Below are 16829 nucleotides of genomic sequence, written 5' to 3'. Positions count from 1 at the left end.
TCCTTTTCGTGCTTACACATCACGATCCGTGGCTTGTTGGTGCATGCTGTCTAGCGATACCTCCATTCGATCAACACTGAACGCAAACACAATTCGAGGCTTCCGCTAAAAACTGAAGGTCTAGTTTGGGCGAATAAGAGCTATGAAAATTACGGTATAATCAACCCAGTACTTCTGCTTCACAACAACTGGTCGGTTAGCTCAGTTGGTTAGAGCGTGGTACTAATAATGCCAAGGTCATGAGTTCGACCCTCATACTGACCAGCGATTATTTTTGTTGTTTCAACTTTGTCCCTTTTTTTGCCATTGCTCCCTGTCAGACACATTTGAACTCTTCCCCTGAAGCCATGTACAAATAACGACCCAAAACGCAAATCATTCACCATAGGACAAGTCCCTTTTTAGACTCTAAGCAGTGCCCACTCTCTCATCATGTCATGCACCTAATCCTGATCACCAGGAACACCAAACTACAAATACATCAGGAAAGTGTCTAGACCCCTAATAGGCAGCTGCCACCTCACCTCCGGTCCTCACAGTCCACATCTCTACCTCATCAGCCTGCCAGAGCACCGTGAATAAATGTCGCGCAAACTCATCGACATCGGCAGCCGCGATCCCAACCTCAGGCAAGTCATGGCCTCGCAAGCAGTGCAGGAATAGCGGACACGTCCCCAGAACCGTAGCCTCCCACCTCACCGCGCCGGCGGCGTCCCATAGACCGGCCCGCTGCGTGATGTATACGTCGCCCCGGCAGGCGTGACTGTACGGCGGCCCCGAGGAGCGAAGATTGAGGTAGACGCCCGCCGTAATGTGGGCGATGAGGTATGTGCGGCGGACGGACTCCGTGAGGATAAATGCGCGGTAAAGGCCCGTAATGGGGTCAGCGGCCGGGTCGCCGAGCGGCACGAGGGAGGAGGTGGCGGCGTCGAGGTTCGCCGAGTCCCAGAGCTGGCGGGTCCAGCGGAGCAGGGTGTCAAGGTGGGACTCTGCCTCGGCGCGACGCCTGATGGAGGACGAGAAGAGGCCGAGGAGGACGTGAATTAGGAGGGCCTGGGTGCGGGCGAGGTGCGCCGCCGTTGAGAGATTAGGGACGACGACGTGGCGGTCATCCGCATACCGGGCGAGAAGGGCGGAGAGGTAGGCGGAGGAGATAGGGCTAACGATACACTCGTTATCTGGCGTCGCGCTTTGGGAGAGGGCGATGGTGGCTATGGCGTCGCGCATGTCTTGCGGCAAATGAGTCTCGGTGTAAAGACGGCGGTGTATCAGAGGGCTATGGCCTTGCCTCAGGTAGCGGACAAGCCAGGCTTGCAGGCCGCGGACAAAGTCGTTCAAGACGGAGGCCTGGTGGAGCGTAGGAAGGAGCGTGAGTTGCTGGTCCAGGACCCATGCTGAAGGTGGGAGAAACCAGGTCATAGTCTGATAGGACAGCATGAGGTCGCTCACAATAGACCTCTTTGGCCTAGGTGCCGACGAAGAAAGCAACTCATCGGAGTACCTGGCTTCGAGGGGGGTGTCGGGGAATTGGCCCTCTGATCCGGCATACCTCGTCCGCGAGCCTTGCTCATCATCTTCTGCGTCAACACGGGGCAGTCTCGGGCTGTCGTCACTCCCATGTCCCCGAGAAGCAGAAAAGGTTGGCCCACCGCTTGGCAGACGATGACCGTCAGACTCAGACGGTAGTTGATAGCGCCGTCGTTTTGGTGGAGGGTATACACAGTCGACATCTCTGTTGAGACACCTCAGGCATGAGGGGAGGGTCTTGTCACAGCGGCGCTTGGCATCAGTACAAGCACGACATGCTCGCTGCCTGGATATCTCGTCATCCATTATTGGAGCAGGGGCTGCAATAGCAAATGCCGCAAATCTGTGTTAAGCATAAGAATGGCTTGAAGGTTGTCTTCTAGGTGTTGAAGCAGATGATAGCGCATAATCCATTGTCTTCTGGCAAGAAAGGGGGTTTCGCAGTGCAACCATGTAACGTGAGTCGCTCGTTTGTAGCGGTGAAGTACCAATGCAACTGTAGCTGGTCGAATCTGGGTGAAGTTGCAGTGGTATCTGTTATCGGGCAACCTGCGGGCAACTTGCGGACAACCTGCGGATACCATGCGGATGTATCACAAATCACTCCCGGGACCAGCGGAGTTGGGTTAGCGGAGCGACGAGTCCATCGGTCCGGCCCCAACGAACATTATGTGATGTGCACAGCAAAAAATCACGTCAAGGAGCCTTGTTGCGTGGTTTCTGGTAACAAGCGCAAGCAAGATGAAAGACAAGAAGTATGTCAGTAGTTATAAAAGGCCTTCGCGCCGAGTCAAGTCTAATATTGCGCCTCTCGTGGTCAAAAGACTCTCGAGCACTCCCCAACGAGACAGACGGACTGCCCGCACTTGCACACTGCCGACCTCTCCCATACAACGCCCATCATGTCGAGATCAAAAGTGTCTGCGGAGGATATCAGCGACAAAGTCGTCTTTAGTGCCCCTGTAGGGGTTAAGACTATCCATAAAACCACCTATCCTACCATTTCCGTTACTCGGCCTGAGCTGAGCCAGGCCGGCAAGACTATCCTCGTCACCGGCGGCTCTGCTGGCATCGGCCAAGGCATTGTCAGGTCATACGCCGAAGCCTCTGCTTCGCGGATCATCGTCACCGGCCCGCCGCCGTGGCACTCTCGAAAAGTCCACTTCTGAGCTGGCTGCGAGTTCCCTAAGACAGGATTTCCATGGCTCGTGTGAGCCACGTCAGCAGTCTCGAAGACACGGCTGCTCTGTGGGCTGGGCTCGCGGGTCAGCACATCACCGTTGACGTCCTGGGATATGAAAGCCGCTGCGCAGAGCGGCCCCGGCGCTCTCATCTCGTTCAGTCTCGACACGGTTTGGGCCGACTATGTCACCAACGTGCGCTCGCAGCTCGACTTTGTCCAACGATTCCGCGCCCAAAAGGGTTTCGAGGACAAGAAGAAGGTAGGACCCCGTGTTTTTCGTTTGTCATTCCGCATTCCTTCGTCTTGTCAGGCTCACCGGATCATGCATCGCTGACTGTGTTTGCTTGATATAAACAGTACCTCGTGTTCATCACTACGGCCGTCATCCACACCCCGGGCATAGACAAAGTGATGCCCTCCTACTACCTGACAAAACAGGCGAGCCATTCCCTGGTCCAGACGCTCGCCGACGCAAGTGATCCTAAATTACTTCAAATCAACCTGGTACACCCCGGCCTCATCTACTCCGAGGCTGCTGCCAAGGCTGGCATAGCGCCTGATAGTCTTCCTTTTGACGACAGTAAGTCACACATGCTCTTGAAGACCTCCGGGACACCTCTTGCGTGTTTGCTCGTCTTTCAAAAAACCTTGGTCGACTGACGCATTCTGATCGACATAGTGAAGCTGCCGGCCGACTACAGCGTGTGGGCGGCTACGGAGGAGGCGACGTTCCTGCATGGCAAGCTCGCCTGGGCCGCCTGGGATGTGGATGAACTTCGCTCGGAAGAGTCGAAGAAGGTGTTTGAGAGCAACCCTCATCATCTCAGCATCCGCCTGATTGGTGTATAGACGGTTGACGTGGCATTGCGTGAGAGGACCACTGGCGATACTGGCTAGACTTTGGTGGGGTTGGATATTGCAGTCAAATACACTGCTGCAAATCCGGACACATAAAATATAGAGGAATTCCAAATTCATGCGCAGGTGAGCTCTAATGAGGCAACAAAAGGCCGGAGGATGCGTGTAGTTGATGTCGTTGAGTTGGGGTTGAAGAGGGCAAGCACTGAGCCCAGTGGGCGCTGGCGGAACAGTCAGCAGCATGCTGTAACCGGGGCGCATTACCCCTATAACAAGCGACAAACAGCTTGATCAGTCACTAAATGCGCTATACCCCTATCTGGTTTATCGCTCTTTACGACCATTTTCTGGCAGGACCTTAGTTAGCTTCGTCATTATGACTTTTGCAGCCGCTCTTCTCGTAGCAACTGCTTCGCTGCTTTTGCGCCAGGAAACACCATTCAGCAACCACCTCGCTGTCCGCTCGACCATGTATTCTCCTTGAGCTCGCAATTGGCATAGCATCGCCGTTATCATGTCTAGCCTTTTGACAATCCCCATTTGCCGGGCTGGTCGTCCCTGGTCAAGGCCTCCGCAGCTCGCATCTCGACGACCATGGACGACGACTTCGCCATGGCGACTGTATTCGACCACCTCAACTGTCCCGCCCTCCTCACGCGCCTCCGATATTCGCGATGTCTCCTCGCTTCCCAATCGCATCACGCCTAACTATCGCGAACCGCGAACCTCGAACTCTGGGCTTCTCTCCCTTCACTGGCCACAGCCTCCTCGCAATATCCTCCTCATGCCTAAGCTGCGCTCGCCTCAAGTCCTCCGAGCGACAGTCGACTTTGCGAAACACCTGAAGAGCACATACTCTGGCCTCAATCTCATCTTCGAACCTCGCGTCGCCCAGATGGTGCACGACCAGCTCGACTTTCCCATCCACACATGCGACCCCTCGCAGTTCCCCGACAAGATTGACATGATCACGACCCTCGGCGGTGACGGCACCATCCTGCGTGCTGCCAGCCACTTCAGCGTCTACTCCTCTGTGCCGCCCATCTTGGCTTTCAACTTTGGCACCATTGGCTTCCTGGCCGAGTGGAAGTTCGAAGAGTACAAGCGCGCCTGGAGAGAAGCCTACATGTCTGGCAGCAGGGTACCACACCAAGACCTCTTGACCCCGCACACGAGGGTCGCTACGGGGGAAAAAACACACGAAGCCGAAACGAATGTAGCCTCTGGCTGGCAAGATGCCCCGGGCAAGAGCATGGGGCCGAGCCGAGCGTCCAAGATTCTGCTTCGGCATAGGTTGCGCGTCGGAGTCTACGACCCCAACGGCCAGAACATTAACAGCCAGCTGCACCCGACGACCAAGTCGCAGTCTCATCTTCCCGCAGTGCCGCCCGAAGATACAAAACTGGCGCACAAAGACTCGCCCCCGCAGATTCATGCCCTCAATGAGATCCTCATCCATCGAGGGCCGAAGCCCCATCTTGCCATCATCGACATCTATCTAAACAACCGGTTCCTGACCGAAGCTGTGGCCGACGGCATCCTGCTGAGTACGCCTACCGGATCGACGGCATACAGCCTGAGTGCTGGTGGCTCAATCATTCACCCGCTCGTCAAATCCCTCCTCATCACGCCAATCTGCCCGAGAAGTCTGAGCTTCCGACCGCTGGTCCTACCCCTCAACACGCAGGTCACTCTCAAAGTTAGCAGCAAGAACCGCGACGGCGAGCTCGAGGTCAGCATCGACGGCAAGAGAAGTGCCGGCGTGCGCATTGGCACCGAAATCCGCGTCGAAGGCGAGGCTGTCGGCGTAACCAACGATGGCAGCTGGAAGGGCGGCGTGCCGTGCGTCATTTGCGGCCCCGGCAAAGGGGACTCCGCCGAGTTCGACGACGATGGCTGGGTCGGAGGACTCAATGGCCTCTTAATGTTCAATCATCCCATTGGAAGGGGGTGAAACTTAATTCAATGATACCCGTTCCACGTCCTTTGTAGGTACTGGAGCCCACTATTCCACTCACATTTATCTCTCTCGGGCGTCACCTAGCACACATGAGATCCAAGTATTATGGCCCATCTAAAACTTGCGCACGTTCTCGGCGAGAGGATAGCATGGCGACTGTGTGCAGTATTATCTCGAGGGCGAGTGTTTATTCGATCGTGAAAGGCTCTGATGAGTCGCCTTTGTCAGATCCAAGCTCGGCATTCCACCCACGCAAAGAGAGCACATGGACAACCAGCTCCGGCCTTTGTTGTCACCATGTTGAGTCTCAACCCGTCGCTTCTTTTCCGCCTTTGACCATGTCTCAATATTAACCATCTTTGTGTCGCTCGAGGTCGTCCACGAAAGCCAGGGGGGTCTATCATTTACTTTGCCACGATGTCATTGTCATACAAATCGGAGGCGCCACTGCGCAGTCGAGGTACTCGGGAGACGACTACGGGCCTCTGTTCCATCATAAGGGTCGTACCACCATCAACCGACGGAACGACTCTTTCGGCACTGATTCGCATCTCAAGCAAGTACCATAGCTTGCCAGTATATTGTTTCAAGTGACGTCCGAAACGAAACGATGGAAGACCAACCTATGATCAACGCGGCCGATGAGAATCATCACGATGAAGACGATCGCTGCTTCTCCTTCAAAGCTGTGCGGGCTGCCGTTGACGACATATTTGCCTCGATCCGCAGTCGCAGACAGCGGAGAAGAGAGAATCGAGCCGCACGGAGGAACGAACACGATGAGCTCCACGACCTTACCTCGGATGACCAAGCACCGTCCATCGAGGATCTCATTTCACAGCCCGCCCCTGCTCTGCCTCGATATGGTGCCGGCGTATCGCTGCCCCGTTTCGTGAACAATACGAGGGCCGAACCGAGCTGGCTCGACCTCTGGGCCGCCAACAACGAGGCCTGGAGCCGGTCGCGGGAGATGTGCCGCGTGCCGGACGAAATCGTACACATGATTACAGAATACTTTGTCCGATCGCAGCCGTCGGTCAAGTATGTGACGGTCCGAGGCGTGTATCATTGCGCATGCCAGGACCAGTACCGGCAGGTCAAGACTTGGACGGGCGATGGACAGCCTGCGTATGGCGAACACTGCTGGTGCCACATTCGAAATCTGAATCTCCTGACCCTTGGCTCTACCCTGAGGCGAGATATGCGCTTGCCAGAAGACGACATTGTGCGCGCCGCTGCGGTTGGCGTGCCGCCTTCGTATGTTATTGAGCAGGTCAGCAGCAAATTTGCTCCCTACAACCGGAGCGTGAACGAGAAGCCACTGTTCGGACAAGCCTGGACGGCGAACATCAGAGACAACGAAGACGCTCAGGGACACTTCTTCCGGTATGGTCTATTTCCACCGAGGAACCTTGTCCCCCGACATCGCCGGCTGCCGCGGGCTAGGCGATCGAGAGACATCAACGAACGCAGCGAGAGAGCGCGCGTGGACATCAACAGGCCAGGCGATAATGTCGGTCTCTACAAAGACGACGATCTCTTCATGATCAAATATCCCTACGTTGAGCCCGCCTATCCGTGGCTCAACGACCCGTACCGCGTGTGGCAGCTCGACAGCAGCTTCCACTACATCAAGCGAGCTGCCATGGATCTGACCGAGTTCCGAAGGCTCGGGGGCGGAGAAGACATCAAGATGCTCTTCCGCAACATGGACCGGAATGAACGATGGCCGCACTTTCACGCACGCGGCATGCATGTGAGCGGCTTGCCGATCGGAGGTCCTGCCTCAGTTATGTACGATCTCCCAGACGGCGATCCGATGCGCATCCGGACGGTGCAGGAAGCGCCCAACCCCGGCGTCGATAATGACATGATCGAAGTTGAAGTCCTCAATGTCAGGCAGGGGCTTGACCCTTCTCGCGGCTTGTGCCTGACACCCCTCATTCATTACTGGAGCTGGGCCCTACCGCAGGCGGAGATGGAAGAGAATGAGGACCTGCTCGAGAACCTGCTCATGGACTTTCAAGATGACCTCGATTACCGTGACATCGATCTCGACATGGTTCCTGAGGATGTCAACGACATGGTGCAGAATCGCATCCGCCTCCAACTTGAGCAGTCCAGCATCGAAGGGCTCGAAGAAAATCGCGAACTATACCGCCCGTGGGCCGATAACAGACCCAATGGCGCCACGCAGTTCCTCGCCGACGTGCTGTCGGGCTGCGACGACTTCTTTCTCGTGACGCCTCTCACCTGGCACCCCGACGTCGAGGAGGCCGACCTGACGCGCTACCTCAGAAGCATACAGCACGTGGACGAGGGCCCTTGCACGGAGGGCGTTCTCGCCATGATGCCCACCCCCAGCGCTTCAATGCAACGCGTGACATGGACTATGTCGAGGTGCGCCTTTGCAGCGGCCTCGAGCTGTGGGATATGGACGAGCTCCAGCGCCTAGACAGGGATAGACAGGCCATTTTTGACGCCTGGCCTGTGGTCACGCACTCGCTTCGGCCGTTCCGGCCGCCGCCGTCCGTTCGATTCTTAACTCTGTTCCCGCGTGATAACAGGGTGTGGTCCAAGGTCTGGAACTTGCCCTGCGACGATGGTGGCCACGAGTTGGGCACCGTTGGCAAGTATACTCCCGGCCGGAAGCGAGCTTTCAGAGATACGTATATTGGAAACGCAGACGACGAAGAGTCCGCGAGAGACGCACAGCCCGAGGTGTCACTGGAGGAGACTGACGGCTCGGAGGACTCGCCAGCCCAGGGAGCTTTTGCTTCGATGAGGAAGAGGATCAAAACCAGGGCTACGGCGGGCCATCTAGCGACAAGGGGGTTCCTGCACAGCATGGAGACGAACTTTAGGAATGGTCTAGCAAGTGTGCGATTGCAGGGATCGCGTCCCACCATCCCAAGGAGGCCGCTGTCTGGAAGCGATCTCGATGGGATAGCTCCGACTCGCCAGCAGCCCAACCAGGGAGATGCTGTCACCGTCATCCCTCCTCAGCTGCCCGTCTTCCCTGGCGGTCCTCCTGGCAGGTTGCAGCCTCCCTATGCACCAATCACCCAGACGCAGACTGTCCGGTACATGCTGAATCCCGGAGTCAACATTGTAGAGCTCGGTACCGAAGTGGCTCTCGAACTCAACAACCAGGTTCAAGCACACGTCTACGCCCAGATCGCCGCCCTCGGCTGCGAGGTCCCCAACAGCGAGACGCCAAACCCCGTGCCCCCTGGTCCCGCGTCCCAGTTCATCGCCGGCGGCACGACCGCCCACACGGTCCTCGTCCGGCAGCGATGGAACCCGGCCCCGTCCGAGGTGCTGTCCCTCGGCAACCGCCTCAGGCGCTACCTCCTGACGCCCGCCATGCTCGCCGTCTTCGCGAACCAGTACACCCTGCCCCAGTTCCGCCAGTACGTCTGGGAGATCCTGACCCAGGAGAACGACCATCTCCTGGCCCTGCACTACCAAGCCTACCACACCCACTGGCCCTACCCAGAGCCGCCGCCGGGTCCCTGGCCTTTCTCGAGGAACTTGACGCCCGAGCAGGTGGCGGAGCACATTCCCAGGGAGCCTCCAAACCCGTGGCCGCCCGCTGGCCTGCCTCCTGGGCCGCCGCTGCGTTCGCCCCCTCCGCCCGGACGCGGTCAGCCTGCGCCGCCGCCACCGCCGCCGCCGCCTGCGCCGTGGGTGCAGCCGCCTGGTCCGCCGCCGGGGCAGCCTCCTGCTTACTATAACCCGCCGCCGCCGCCTCCTCCTCCGCCGCCTCCGCCGCCTCCTGCGCCTCCTGGTGGTGGTGGAGCTGGAGGTGGTCAAGGTCCTCCACCGCCGCCCCCAGGAGGCGGTGGCCATGGAGGTGGTCAAGATCCTCCGCCACCACCTCCTGGTCCTCCCGGAAGTGGGCAGAGCTTCCCGCCTCCGTCTACGGCCCCTGCCCATCCTCCTGCTTCCAACATTCTTGCTGCGCCGCCACTTTACCCCGTTCTTCCTACCGGGCCTGGTCCTCTGGGAAGTGTTCAGGGCCTTCCGCCTCACCCCTGCCCCGCCGGCGAACCCTCCCACCTCTGAGGCTCCTTCCTGCGTTCCCTACGTACCCCCGCCCTTCCTGTCTTCCCGGGTTATCGCCCCGGGTGCTCCCTCCTGGAGGAAGACAGGTTAGGTAGTCAAGGCCCCCCTCCACCTGCCCCCTCCGCCTTCGCTTCCTGCCGCCCCTGGTGGTTCTAGATCCGGCGGCCTGGGCCAGACGCAGAAATCCTAACGTGGGATCATGGGGCACGCACAAATCCCTTGCCAACATGCTGAATGCCCGTGCACGACCTGGTGCGGGCTATTACGTCCTCAGTCCTACGGGCGACGCCCTGCCTCTTGTTTTGGTTCCTGCACCCGGCGAATCCGATGACGGGTGACAGCGATCCTCATGGGCCGGAGGGTTCTGGGAGTTAAAAAGTGGCGCGATAGTCAGAGGTTTCTTTCTGGCCGTTGCCGGTCCTGTGTGGTGTGGGTTTGGTGATGGCACCGAGAAGCGTATGCTCGACGTGTGAGCGTTGCAGACTTACCAGAGCACATCATGAATTATCCTTAGCGCTTCTTTGCCTATTCTTTCTTCTCGCTTTAGGTCCAGTTCTTTACGATGATATTTTTGGAGGCGACAGATAGTAGACAGGCGAGGTGTTTATCTCTCGTCACACGGGATAGTGTTGTCGCGGTTTTCGTAATTTCGGGGACTCTCATTACTGAAGGCTTGGTGTCTCAGCCGCGTAGTAACTGAGCAGCGTGATTTAGCGTGGATACTCTGAGCTTATTGATATTGTCAATACATCTCGTTCGCATCTTTGTTTGATTATTTCCTCTTCCTGGATGGCAAAGCTTTTAGCTTCGGAACATAACGTCATGTTGACGATCATGTCTGCGCCTTGCCATGACGGATCTGCTGCGAGGCTTGGGAAAGTTTTCACAAAGGTCTGACGGTTGGTGCCGCAACGCCATCATTTTTCTCCATCAGCAGTCTATAGGGACGAGAACCACACACTTAGTCATGTGCATGTCTTCGGTCCATCTGAAGCATGCCCGACCTCATATTGGGCATACGGGGCAAACCCGGCAGTAGAAATTTCAAGGTTTCGTTGTCGTGCAAATCCTCTGATTTAGGATTCATCGCAAGAATCCGTTTACCGCACTGACATGGATAGTTTTAGAGGGTGGCCGTTTAAAATATTCTGGAGCTGACTTGATAGCCAGAGGCGGCTTGGCAGCTTGGGAAAGGTAGTTTCATGTTTTGTTGCTTCGAAGAGGACTACATATCAGAAGCGCGCAGTACGAGCTTCCCCCATCTGTAGGATCGGAGATCTTGTGCCGAAGATCACGCCATGTTCACAAATCACCAGTAGAAATCTCCTCGAGATACATCTTTTCTTTGCGAGTGAAGCAATGGTATGTGACGTGATAAATTATGCGCCAGGCTAACGACACCCGCCATTTGGCAAACATCACGGCATACCACTCCCTGGCTTGCCACCCTTTCATGCCTCCATCCGAGCCAGGGTTGCTCCGGCTCATGGAACCCAAAGTCGGCGCAACAGTCCATTAGGCTCCAGGTCGTCAACTCTATGCCTTCCGACAACCGAAGTATTTTGCCACGGGCCGAACTCAACGCTTTTATTGCCAAGCAGGCAGTGTCTTCTCATACCTGATCAGTCTCCCTTTTTGCCGCGAGCTCACTACATATGCCTAAAAGAGCCGCGTTGCCTTGATCTCCCGAATAGGCATGATCTACCTGCTTCCGCTGACTACCCTTGTAAAGGTCTCGTCGATACGACCTCGCCTAGGTGTGGCTCCTGTCACAGTCCCTTCACAGATTCTTGAATGATGTACTATGCGCGAGTAAGGCTGTGGCACGGTTCCCTCAACATGGTCGACGCGGCGGACGGCATTCCGGGAGTGCCGTGCCGCGAGAGGCTATGTTGTATCTGCCATCGGGGTAGTCGGAACTTTATTGCCCCTGAAACAGGTCTGAGCTCAATAACACCTAGAGGCCTGTGTGAGCCGACCTTAAAATGTTATATTCTACCGGGGGTTTAGATCTGCTGTCTTTGGCGATCAAGCGGAGGACATTGCTGCCACGAACGACAGCACAATGGGGCCGCTCTTTCCAGCTGTATGGATCACGCTCGCTTCTGCCACGATCAGTGCTTCACTCAACATCCGCGTTCCCAACATTGTTTCTGTCGAGGTTAACGGACCTAGATACGATTGCAGGTGCTCACCTGAAGATGCCTGCTGGCCTGACAAGGCGGCATGGGATGGCCTGAATGCAACAGTGAATGGAAATCTCCTACGGCACATTCCACCAGCTGCCGTTTGCTACAATGAGTTCAGAGGGATTCCGACCTACAACAAGGCCGCCTGTGATGAAGCCACATCCATGTGGAAGGACGAAAGATGGCAGTGAGTATCACGAGCAGACAAAATAGAACAGCCACCCTAACACAGCTAGAATTTCCCGACCGGCCTCAGTCCTTTGGACCTGGGGAAGCAACAACACCTGCGAACTAACCACTGATCCCTCCGCCAGTTGTACGATGGGCTACTACCCGGAGTTTGTGATCATGGCCAAAACTAGGGACCACATTAAAGCTGGGGTCGACTTTGCTAGAAGTCGCAACATTCGGCTGGTCATGAGAAACACTGGTCATGACTTCGAGTCTAGGAGTGCAGGAGCAAGTTCGTTGGCAATCAACACACATAGCTTCAAGGACATCAGCTTCACCGATAAGTATGATGGACCTGGCGGGTACCGTGGGCCTACGATCACTATTGGAGCAGGCGTGCAAGGTTATGAGGTTATCGACGCAGCACATGCACAGAATCCTCCACGACTCGTCGTCACTGGCGAATGTGCGGTAAGTACACTTCAAGAGTCCATCGAGCAAACTACAGCTAACTTTCTCAAGACTGTTGGTGTGGCTGGCGGCTTCATCCAAGGAGGCGGCCACGGCCCCTTGACCAGCTTGCACGGGTTCGCCGCCGACAACGCCCTCTCATTCGAAGTCCTCACGGCCTCTGGCAATTTCATCACTGCCAACGCGAAATCAAACCCTGATCTCTTTTGGGCACTGAAGGGAGGTGGTCCAGGCACGTTCGCCGTGGTACTCTCCGTGACCATGAAGACGTATCTCGATAACACACCGACTGCCGGGCTTTTCCTAAACGTCAATGCCTCCACTGGGGCTACATTCTCACAAGCTCAGCGTGCAGCGGGCATTATCAACGAGCACGCCAACTACATGGTTGATAACGGGCTCTACGCAATCTATGAGCTTTATGCGCCAGCGATATCCGGAGCCCTTCACGTTCAACCCATCATGGGCTTCAACTTGACTGCGAAACAACTCAGGACCACTGTCGCGCCGCTATTCAAAGCCCTTGACGATGAGAAAATTCCTTACAATTCAGGGTTTCTTGAGTATTCCGATTTTTACAGTATTTACCACGATATCTTCGAGCCGGAGCAAGCTGCCCAGAATGGCCTGACAGGCGGATGGGTATTCACCCACAAAGACATGAGGCCAGAGAACCAAGGTGCCGTGGCCGATGCCATTGCACTAGCCTTGTCTCCACGGTCAGATATGCTAGGCATAGTCATCGGTCACATATTTGACCCTGGACACACAATGACCAAGTCGCAAAGCGCAACGCACCCCCGATGGAGGGGCGCTACGATCCGCTTCATGTCCGTCCTTGTACAACCCCTCGATGCGACCTGGAAACAGAAATTGGAATATCATGATGTGATGGCAAATGTTATCACAGAGAAGTACAAGCAAGCTGCACCCAATGGGTTGGCTTACGTCAACGAAGTGAGTGGTTCGACGCAGCACGGAGTACAGAGCTGACCAATAGCTAGAACTATGCCTTCATGAACAACTGGCAGGATGCTTTCTGGGGCGAGAACTACCCAAGACTAAAGGCAATCAAGAAATCGTGGGACCCTCAAGGTGTCTTCTTTTCGCCCTCCACGCCTGGTACGGAAGATTGGCACATCACAGATTATGCCCACAGGCTTTGCAAGAAGCTGTAATACGCTGAGGGCGGTAGTGTGCTCCTACTGGTCTAGATACAATTTCTTTCACATGGCTATAACGCACTATGTAATTCTTTTGGAAATAACTATAGGAGCCCAATACTTATATACATGCCATGTTCACTCATCCCAGATTACGGCACTTACGCCATCTTCATTGTTCGGTGTCCCGAGCGCCCCAACTCTCACAGCAGCCACAGCCGCACCGAGCCGCCCGGTCGTACTGTTTCTCTCCAGCACGACAACTTCCGCGCTAGTCTGTCCTCCCACAGCAACCAGATCCCCCGCAGCATTGATGTCAAACGTTCTGGGAAACCATGAGCGCGCCGACGCGATCTCTACAAACCGCAGCTCAGCTCGTCCCTCACCGTTGAGACCAATCTCATACAGTGCGATAGAATCTTCTTTCTCCCCGAAGGAGCCGTCATTGCGGTTGGATGCGTAGACGAAATTGTCTCTTACCCTGATCTCTGCTGCTTTCGCTCCCATACGTGGCACGACACCGTCGGGCAGTGTGGAAAGGGACTCGATCTGCTGCAGACCGAGACATCCTCCATCGTAGGTAACTTCCCATGATGTGACGCTGTTCGAAAGCTCGTTGACAGTGAGGAGCACGCTGACCTCAGCATCGTTCGAGGGACTCCAGAAGACCCCATGCCGGGGCCCATCTCCCGGTGTGGCTTCTCCTGCAGGACATTGAGTGAGAAGCCCCGTCTTGGCGTCGATGGCAAAGACATGGATACGATCTGAACCAAGGTCGGCTGTGAGGAGGAACGCGCCAGTCGGATCCGTGAACACGGCATGGGGATGAGGTGCATCTTGACGGGGATCCGGCCCCGGAGCGGGGATGGTAAATGTGACTTGCTGAAGTGGCTGTGATGTCGGCGTCAGCGGCAGGGCGCGAGTCACGATTCGTGCTGTGCCACTGGGTGTGTTAGCCGGTAGAAAGCTGGCAGGAGAAGGATAAGAAAACAACGCACAAATGTGCCATGGCGATGAAGCTCTTGCCGTGCACTCCGCCGTAGCGGGTGCTGTGTACTTCACCACCATCAGAAAGGGTCTGTATCGAGGCCTCAGCGGGCGTCAGGCTTCCACCGGCTTCGACTGTGAAGGTCGTAAGCCCATTAGGTGCAGACCAAAATGCTCCATCTGGGACGTAGAGGGTTGAGGTTTCGGTATCAAGGTCCAGCCACGAGGGCCAAAAATTGCCTGACGGGACACTTGAACCGATCGCAAGCTCGTTGGTGTCGGAGAGAGTCAGCGAGTAAAGCGACCTCGAGAAGTGGGACGCAATGAGCTTGCTGGCTCCCCGTGCCGGGCGTGACAGACTAAGGACCAGGGAGGCAAGCGCAAAGAGTTGTAGATGCATGGCGATTGTAAGGTGTGCAAAATAAAATTGCTCCTGGATCAAGGCTGTACGAATCCATCATATTTATCATGCGTCGGAACCTGAGTTCGGTCCTAGATGGCGGGTCAGGGCGCTTTCGTGATCCGGCCGTAAACCCGAACGGCTGCTCCGGGACATCCCAATCAGGTAATTCCACGGAGCCACCTGGCCTTGACGCTCATCACGTTTCGCATAGATCGTCAGCGGCGCATGAGATCTGCGATATCTTGCTGCAATTTTAGATCAACCAGCATTACAAATCGCGGCACATATAGTACAGGTAGTTCTGAATGGGTCACTCATACCCATTGCGTCACGTTGCCAGCCAAATCAAGGCCCTGATTCTTGTCTAACTAATTAGCCGGCTGTAAGCACTCGATCGAGAAGGCAATCACATCTTGTCAGCGACTTCAGTCAAGGCATCGGTGCCGATTCGAACAACTGCCAAGTTGTTCATATTGACTTTATGACGAGAACTGTAACGAGTGTCTCCAATCCCGACATCATTCCATAATGCAGCACTGATCCTCATTATTAATGTGACTCGAGTACTGCCTCACACGATCCGACGAACTAGGATTCAGCAACCGCCTTCTTGACCTACTTTATCCTCTCTTCAGGCAGCCGCAGTTTGGATGACATACACAGTTCGGCATCCAATCTGGTTACAGACGTCCGGCGCGTCACAAGGAAAGTTTGCTGTCGTGGTGGTCGCTTGAGCAGGACATCCAGCTGACTTGGTCAGTGTCGCTGTGGTCGTGCACTGCGCGATGAAGCAGGATTTGCAAATTGTCCCAGTGACTATGATTGTCGGACAGACGGGAGGCTTGCAGGGCAGCGTGGTGACTGCTGTCGTGGTGATCGTCTTGGTGGCCGTCTCCGTCGACGTCTTGGTGACAAGCTCGGTGACCTTCTGAGTGGTGGTCTCAGTGAGGATTTTATAAGCTGTTTCGGTCTCCGTGATGAAGGCGGTGATAGTCTTGAGGCCGGTTTCAGTCTTGGTGATGATATCTGTTGTAGTCTTGATGTCCGTAGTCGTCTGGAAATCTGTCATGGTCTTGATGACAGTGTCTGTCTGAATGATGACGGATGTAATGGTCTTGGTCACGGGACAAGTTCCCTGCCTGATGGTCGTCGGCTGCAGCGTGATTTGACCGTAGGCAGCTCTATGCTATTGTGTAAGCTTGATGAAGAAGCATTGGATGCTACCTCCTAAAGCTTGTTACTCACGAGGCCGCACCTAGTGCCAGGGTAAAAATGAGACTTGAACGCATGTTTTGGGAGTCTTGTGAGTTTGTAGCCTGCGGGAGAAGCTCTAGAAGTATGGCGATCATTTCTGCTTCGGAAACAGAAATAAGGGCTCTTTTATGCCTACACTTTTCTTCGACGGCACAGGAACTCGCGAGCTCCCTGGGTCACAGAGCGAGGCCCCGCTCGAGGCATCAGTATGGCTTCATGCTTGTGTCGTCAGCCATGGTTGATGAGTGAAGCACATGTTTCCTACAGACTGGCCGACCAATGAATGCGACAGCCAAATAGCCTATTACACGACAGTCGTGTTGTGTGAACAGCCGGATATGGAAGCTGAATGTTTTGTTGCGACCATTTCCAAAGACACCCAATGATCCTCGCCCAATAAAGTGCACAATGCTACTCGGGTGGCCCGGAGTTACAATGAGAGACAGCTGAACCTAATAGACCCCGCCCTCGGTTCCAATCGCCGCGAATTCGTGGATCAAGCCGAAGGTGGCTTTACATTCGATAAAACAATCTAGTACTTGTTGTAGACCTCTGCTATTCGGTGTTATTGAGATCGCATTGGCAATCCAAAACG

General features: G+C 55.5%; 7 protein-coding genes and 1 non-coding gene across 8 annotated transcripts; 5 read left to right on the top strand and 3 right to left on the bottom strand.

Moving 5' to 3' along the window:
• Positions 1-190: 190 nt before the first annotated feature.
• VDBG_15205 lies at positions 191-264 on the top strand. The gene has a single exon. It is a non-coding gene; the product is annotated as a tRNA-Ile (tRNA).
• Positions 265-501: 237 nt separating this feature from the next.
• VDBG_09507 (conserved hypothetical protein) lies at positions 502-1419 on the bottom strand (the record flags this gene model as incomplete). The annotated part of the gene is made up of 1 exon (XM_003000266.1): positions 502-1419. One exon carries the CDS (start codon positions 1417-1419, stop codon positions 502-504), a length of 918 nt encoding a protein of 305 aa, XP_003000312.1.
• A 1010-nt stretch (positions 1420-2429) lies between these two features.
• On the top strand, positions 2430-3559 carry VDBG_09506 (conserved hypothetical protein; the record flags this gene model as incomplete). Its single annotated transcript, XM_003000265.1, has 4 exons — positions 2430-2684; positions 2841-2969; positions 3068-3290; positions 3390-3559. The coding sequence occupies 4 exons, from the start codon at positions 2430-2432 to the stop codon at positions 3557-3559; spliced, it is 777 nt and encodes a 258-aa protein (XP_003000311.1).
• A 523-nt stretch (positions 3560-4082) lies between these two features.
• Positions 4083-5522, top strand: VDBG_09505 (NADH kinase POS5; the record flags this gene model as incomplete). Its single annotated transcript, XM_003000264.1, has 1 exon — positions 4083-5522. One exon carries the CDS (start codon positions 4083-4085, stop codon positions 5520-5522), a length of 1440 nt encoding a protein of 479 aa, XP_003000310.1.
• Positions 5523-6138: 616 nt separating this feature from the next.
• On the top strand, positions 6139-9596 carry VDBG_09504 (predicted protein; the record flags this gene model as incomplete). Its single annotated transcript, XM_003000263.1, has 2 exons — positions 6139-7928; positions 8096-9596. 2 exons carry the CDS (start codon positions 6139-6141, stop codon positions 9594-9596), a joined length of 3291 nt encoding a protein of 1096 aa, XP_003000309.1.
• A 2023-nt stretch (positions 9597-11619) lies between these two features.
• VDBG_09503 (isoamyl alcohol oxidase) lies at positions 11620-13605 on the top strand (the record flags this gene model as incomplete). Its single annotated transcript, XM_003000262.1, has 4 exons — positions 11620-11972; positions 12100-12427; positions 12479-13384; positions 13432-13605. The coding sequence occupies 4 exons, from the start codon at positions 11662-11664 to the stop codon at positions 13603-13605; spliced, it is 1719 nt and encodes a 572-aa protein (XP_003000308.1).
• A 123-nt stretch (positions 13606-13728) lies between these two features.
• Positions 13729-14977, bottom strand: VDBG_09502 (conserved hypothetical protein; the record flags this gene model as incomplete). Its single annotated transcript, XM_003000261.1, has 2 exons — positions 13729-14533; positions 14589-14977. 2 exons carry the CDS (start codon positions 14975-14977, stop codon positions 13729-13731), a joined length of 1194 nt encoding a protein of 397 aa, XP_003000307.1.
• Positions 14978-15678: 701 nt separating this feature from the next.
• Positions 15679-16269, bottom strand: VDBG_09501 (conserved hypothetical protein; the record flags this gene model as incomplete). Its single annotated transcript, XM_003000260.1, has 3 exons — positions 15679-15758; positions 15812-16161; positions 16226-16269. The coding sequence occupies 3 exons, from the start codon at positions 16267-16269 to the stop codon at positions 15679-15681; spliced, it is 474 nt and encodes a 157-aa protein (XP_003000306.1).
• Positions 16270-16829: the final 560 nt, after the last annotated feature.

This window comes from Verticillium alfalfae, genomic scaffold (genome assembly GCF_000150825.1).
Source record: "Verticillium alfalfae VaMs.102 supercont1.15 genomic scaffold, whole genome shotgun sequence".
Taxonomy (NCBI): Eukaryota; Fungi; Ascomycota; class Sordariomycetes; order Glomerellales; family Plectosphaerellaceae; genus Verticillium; species Verticillium alfalfae.
This window is presented reverse-complemented; position numbering and strand designations above follow the sequence as displayed.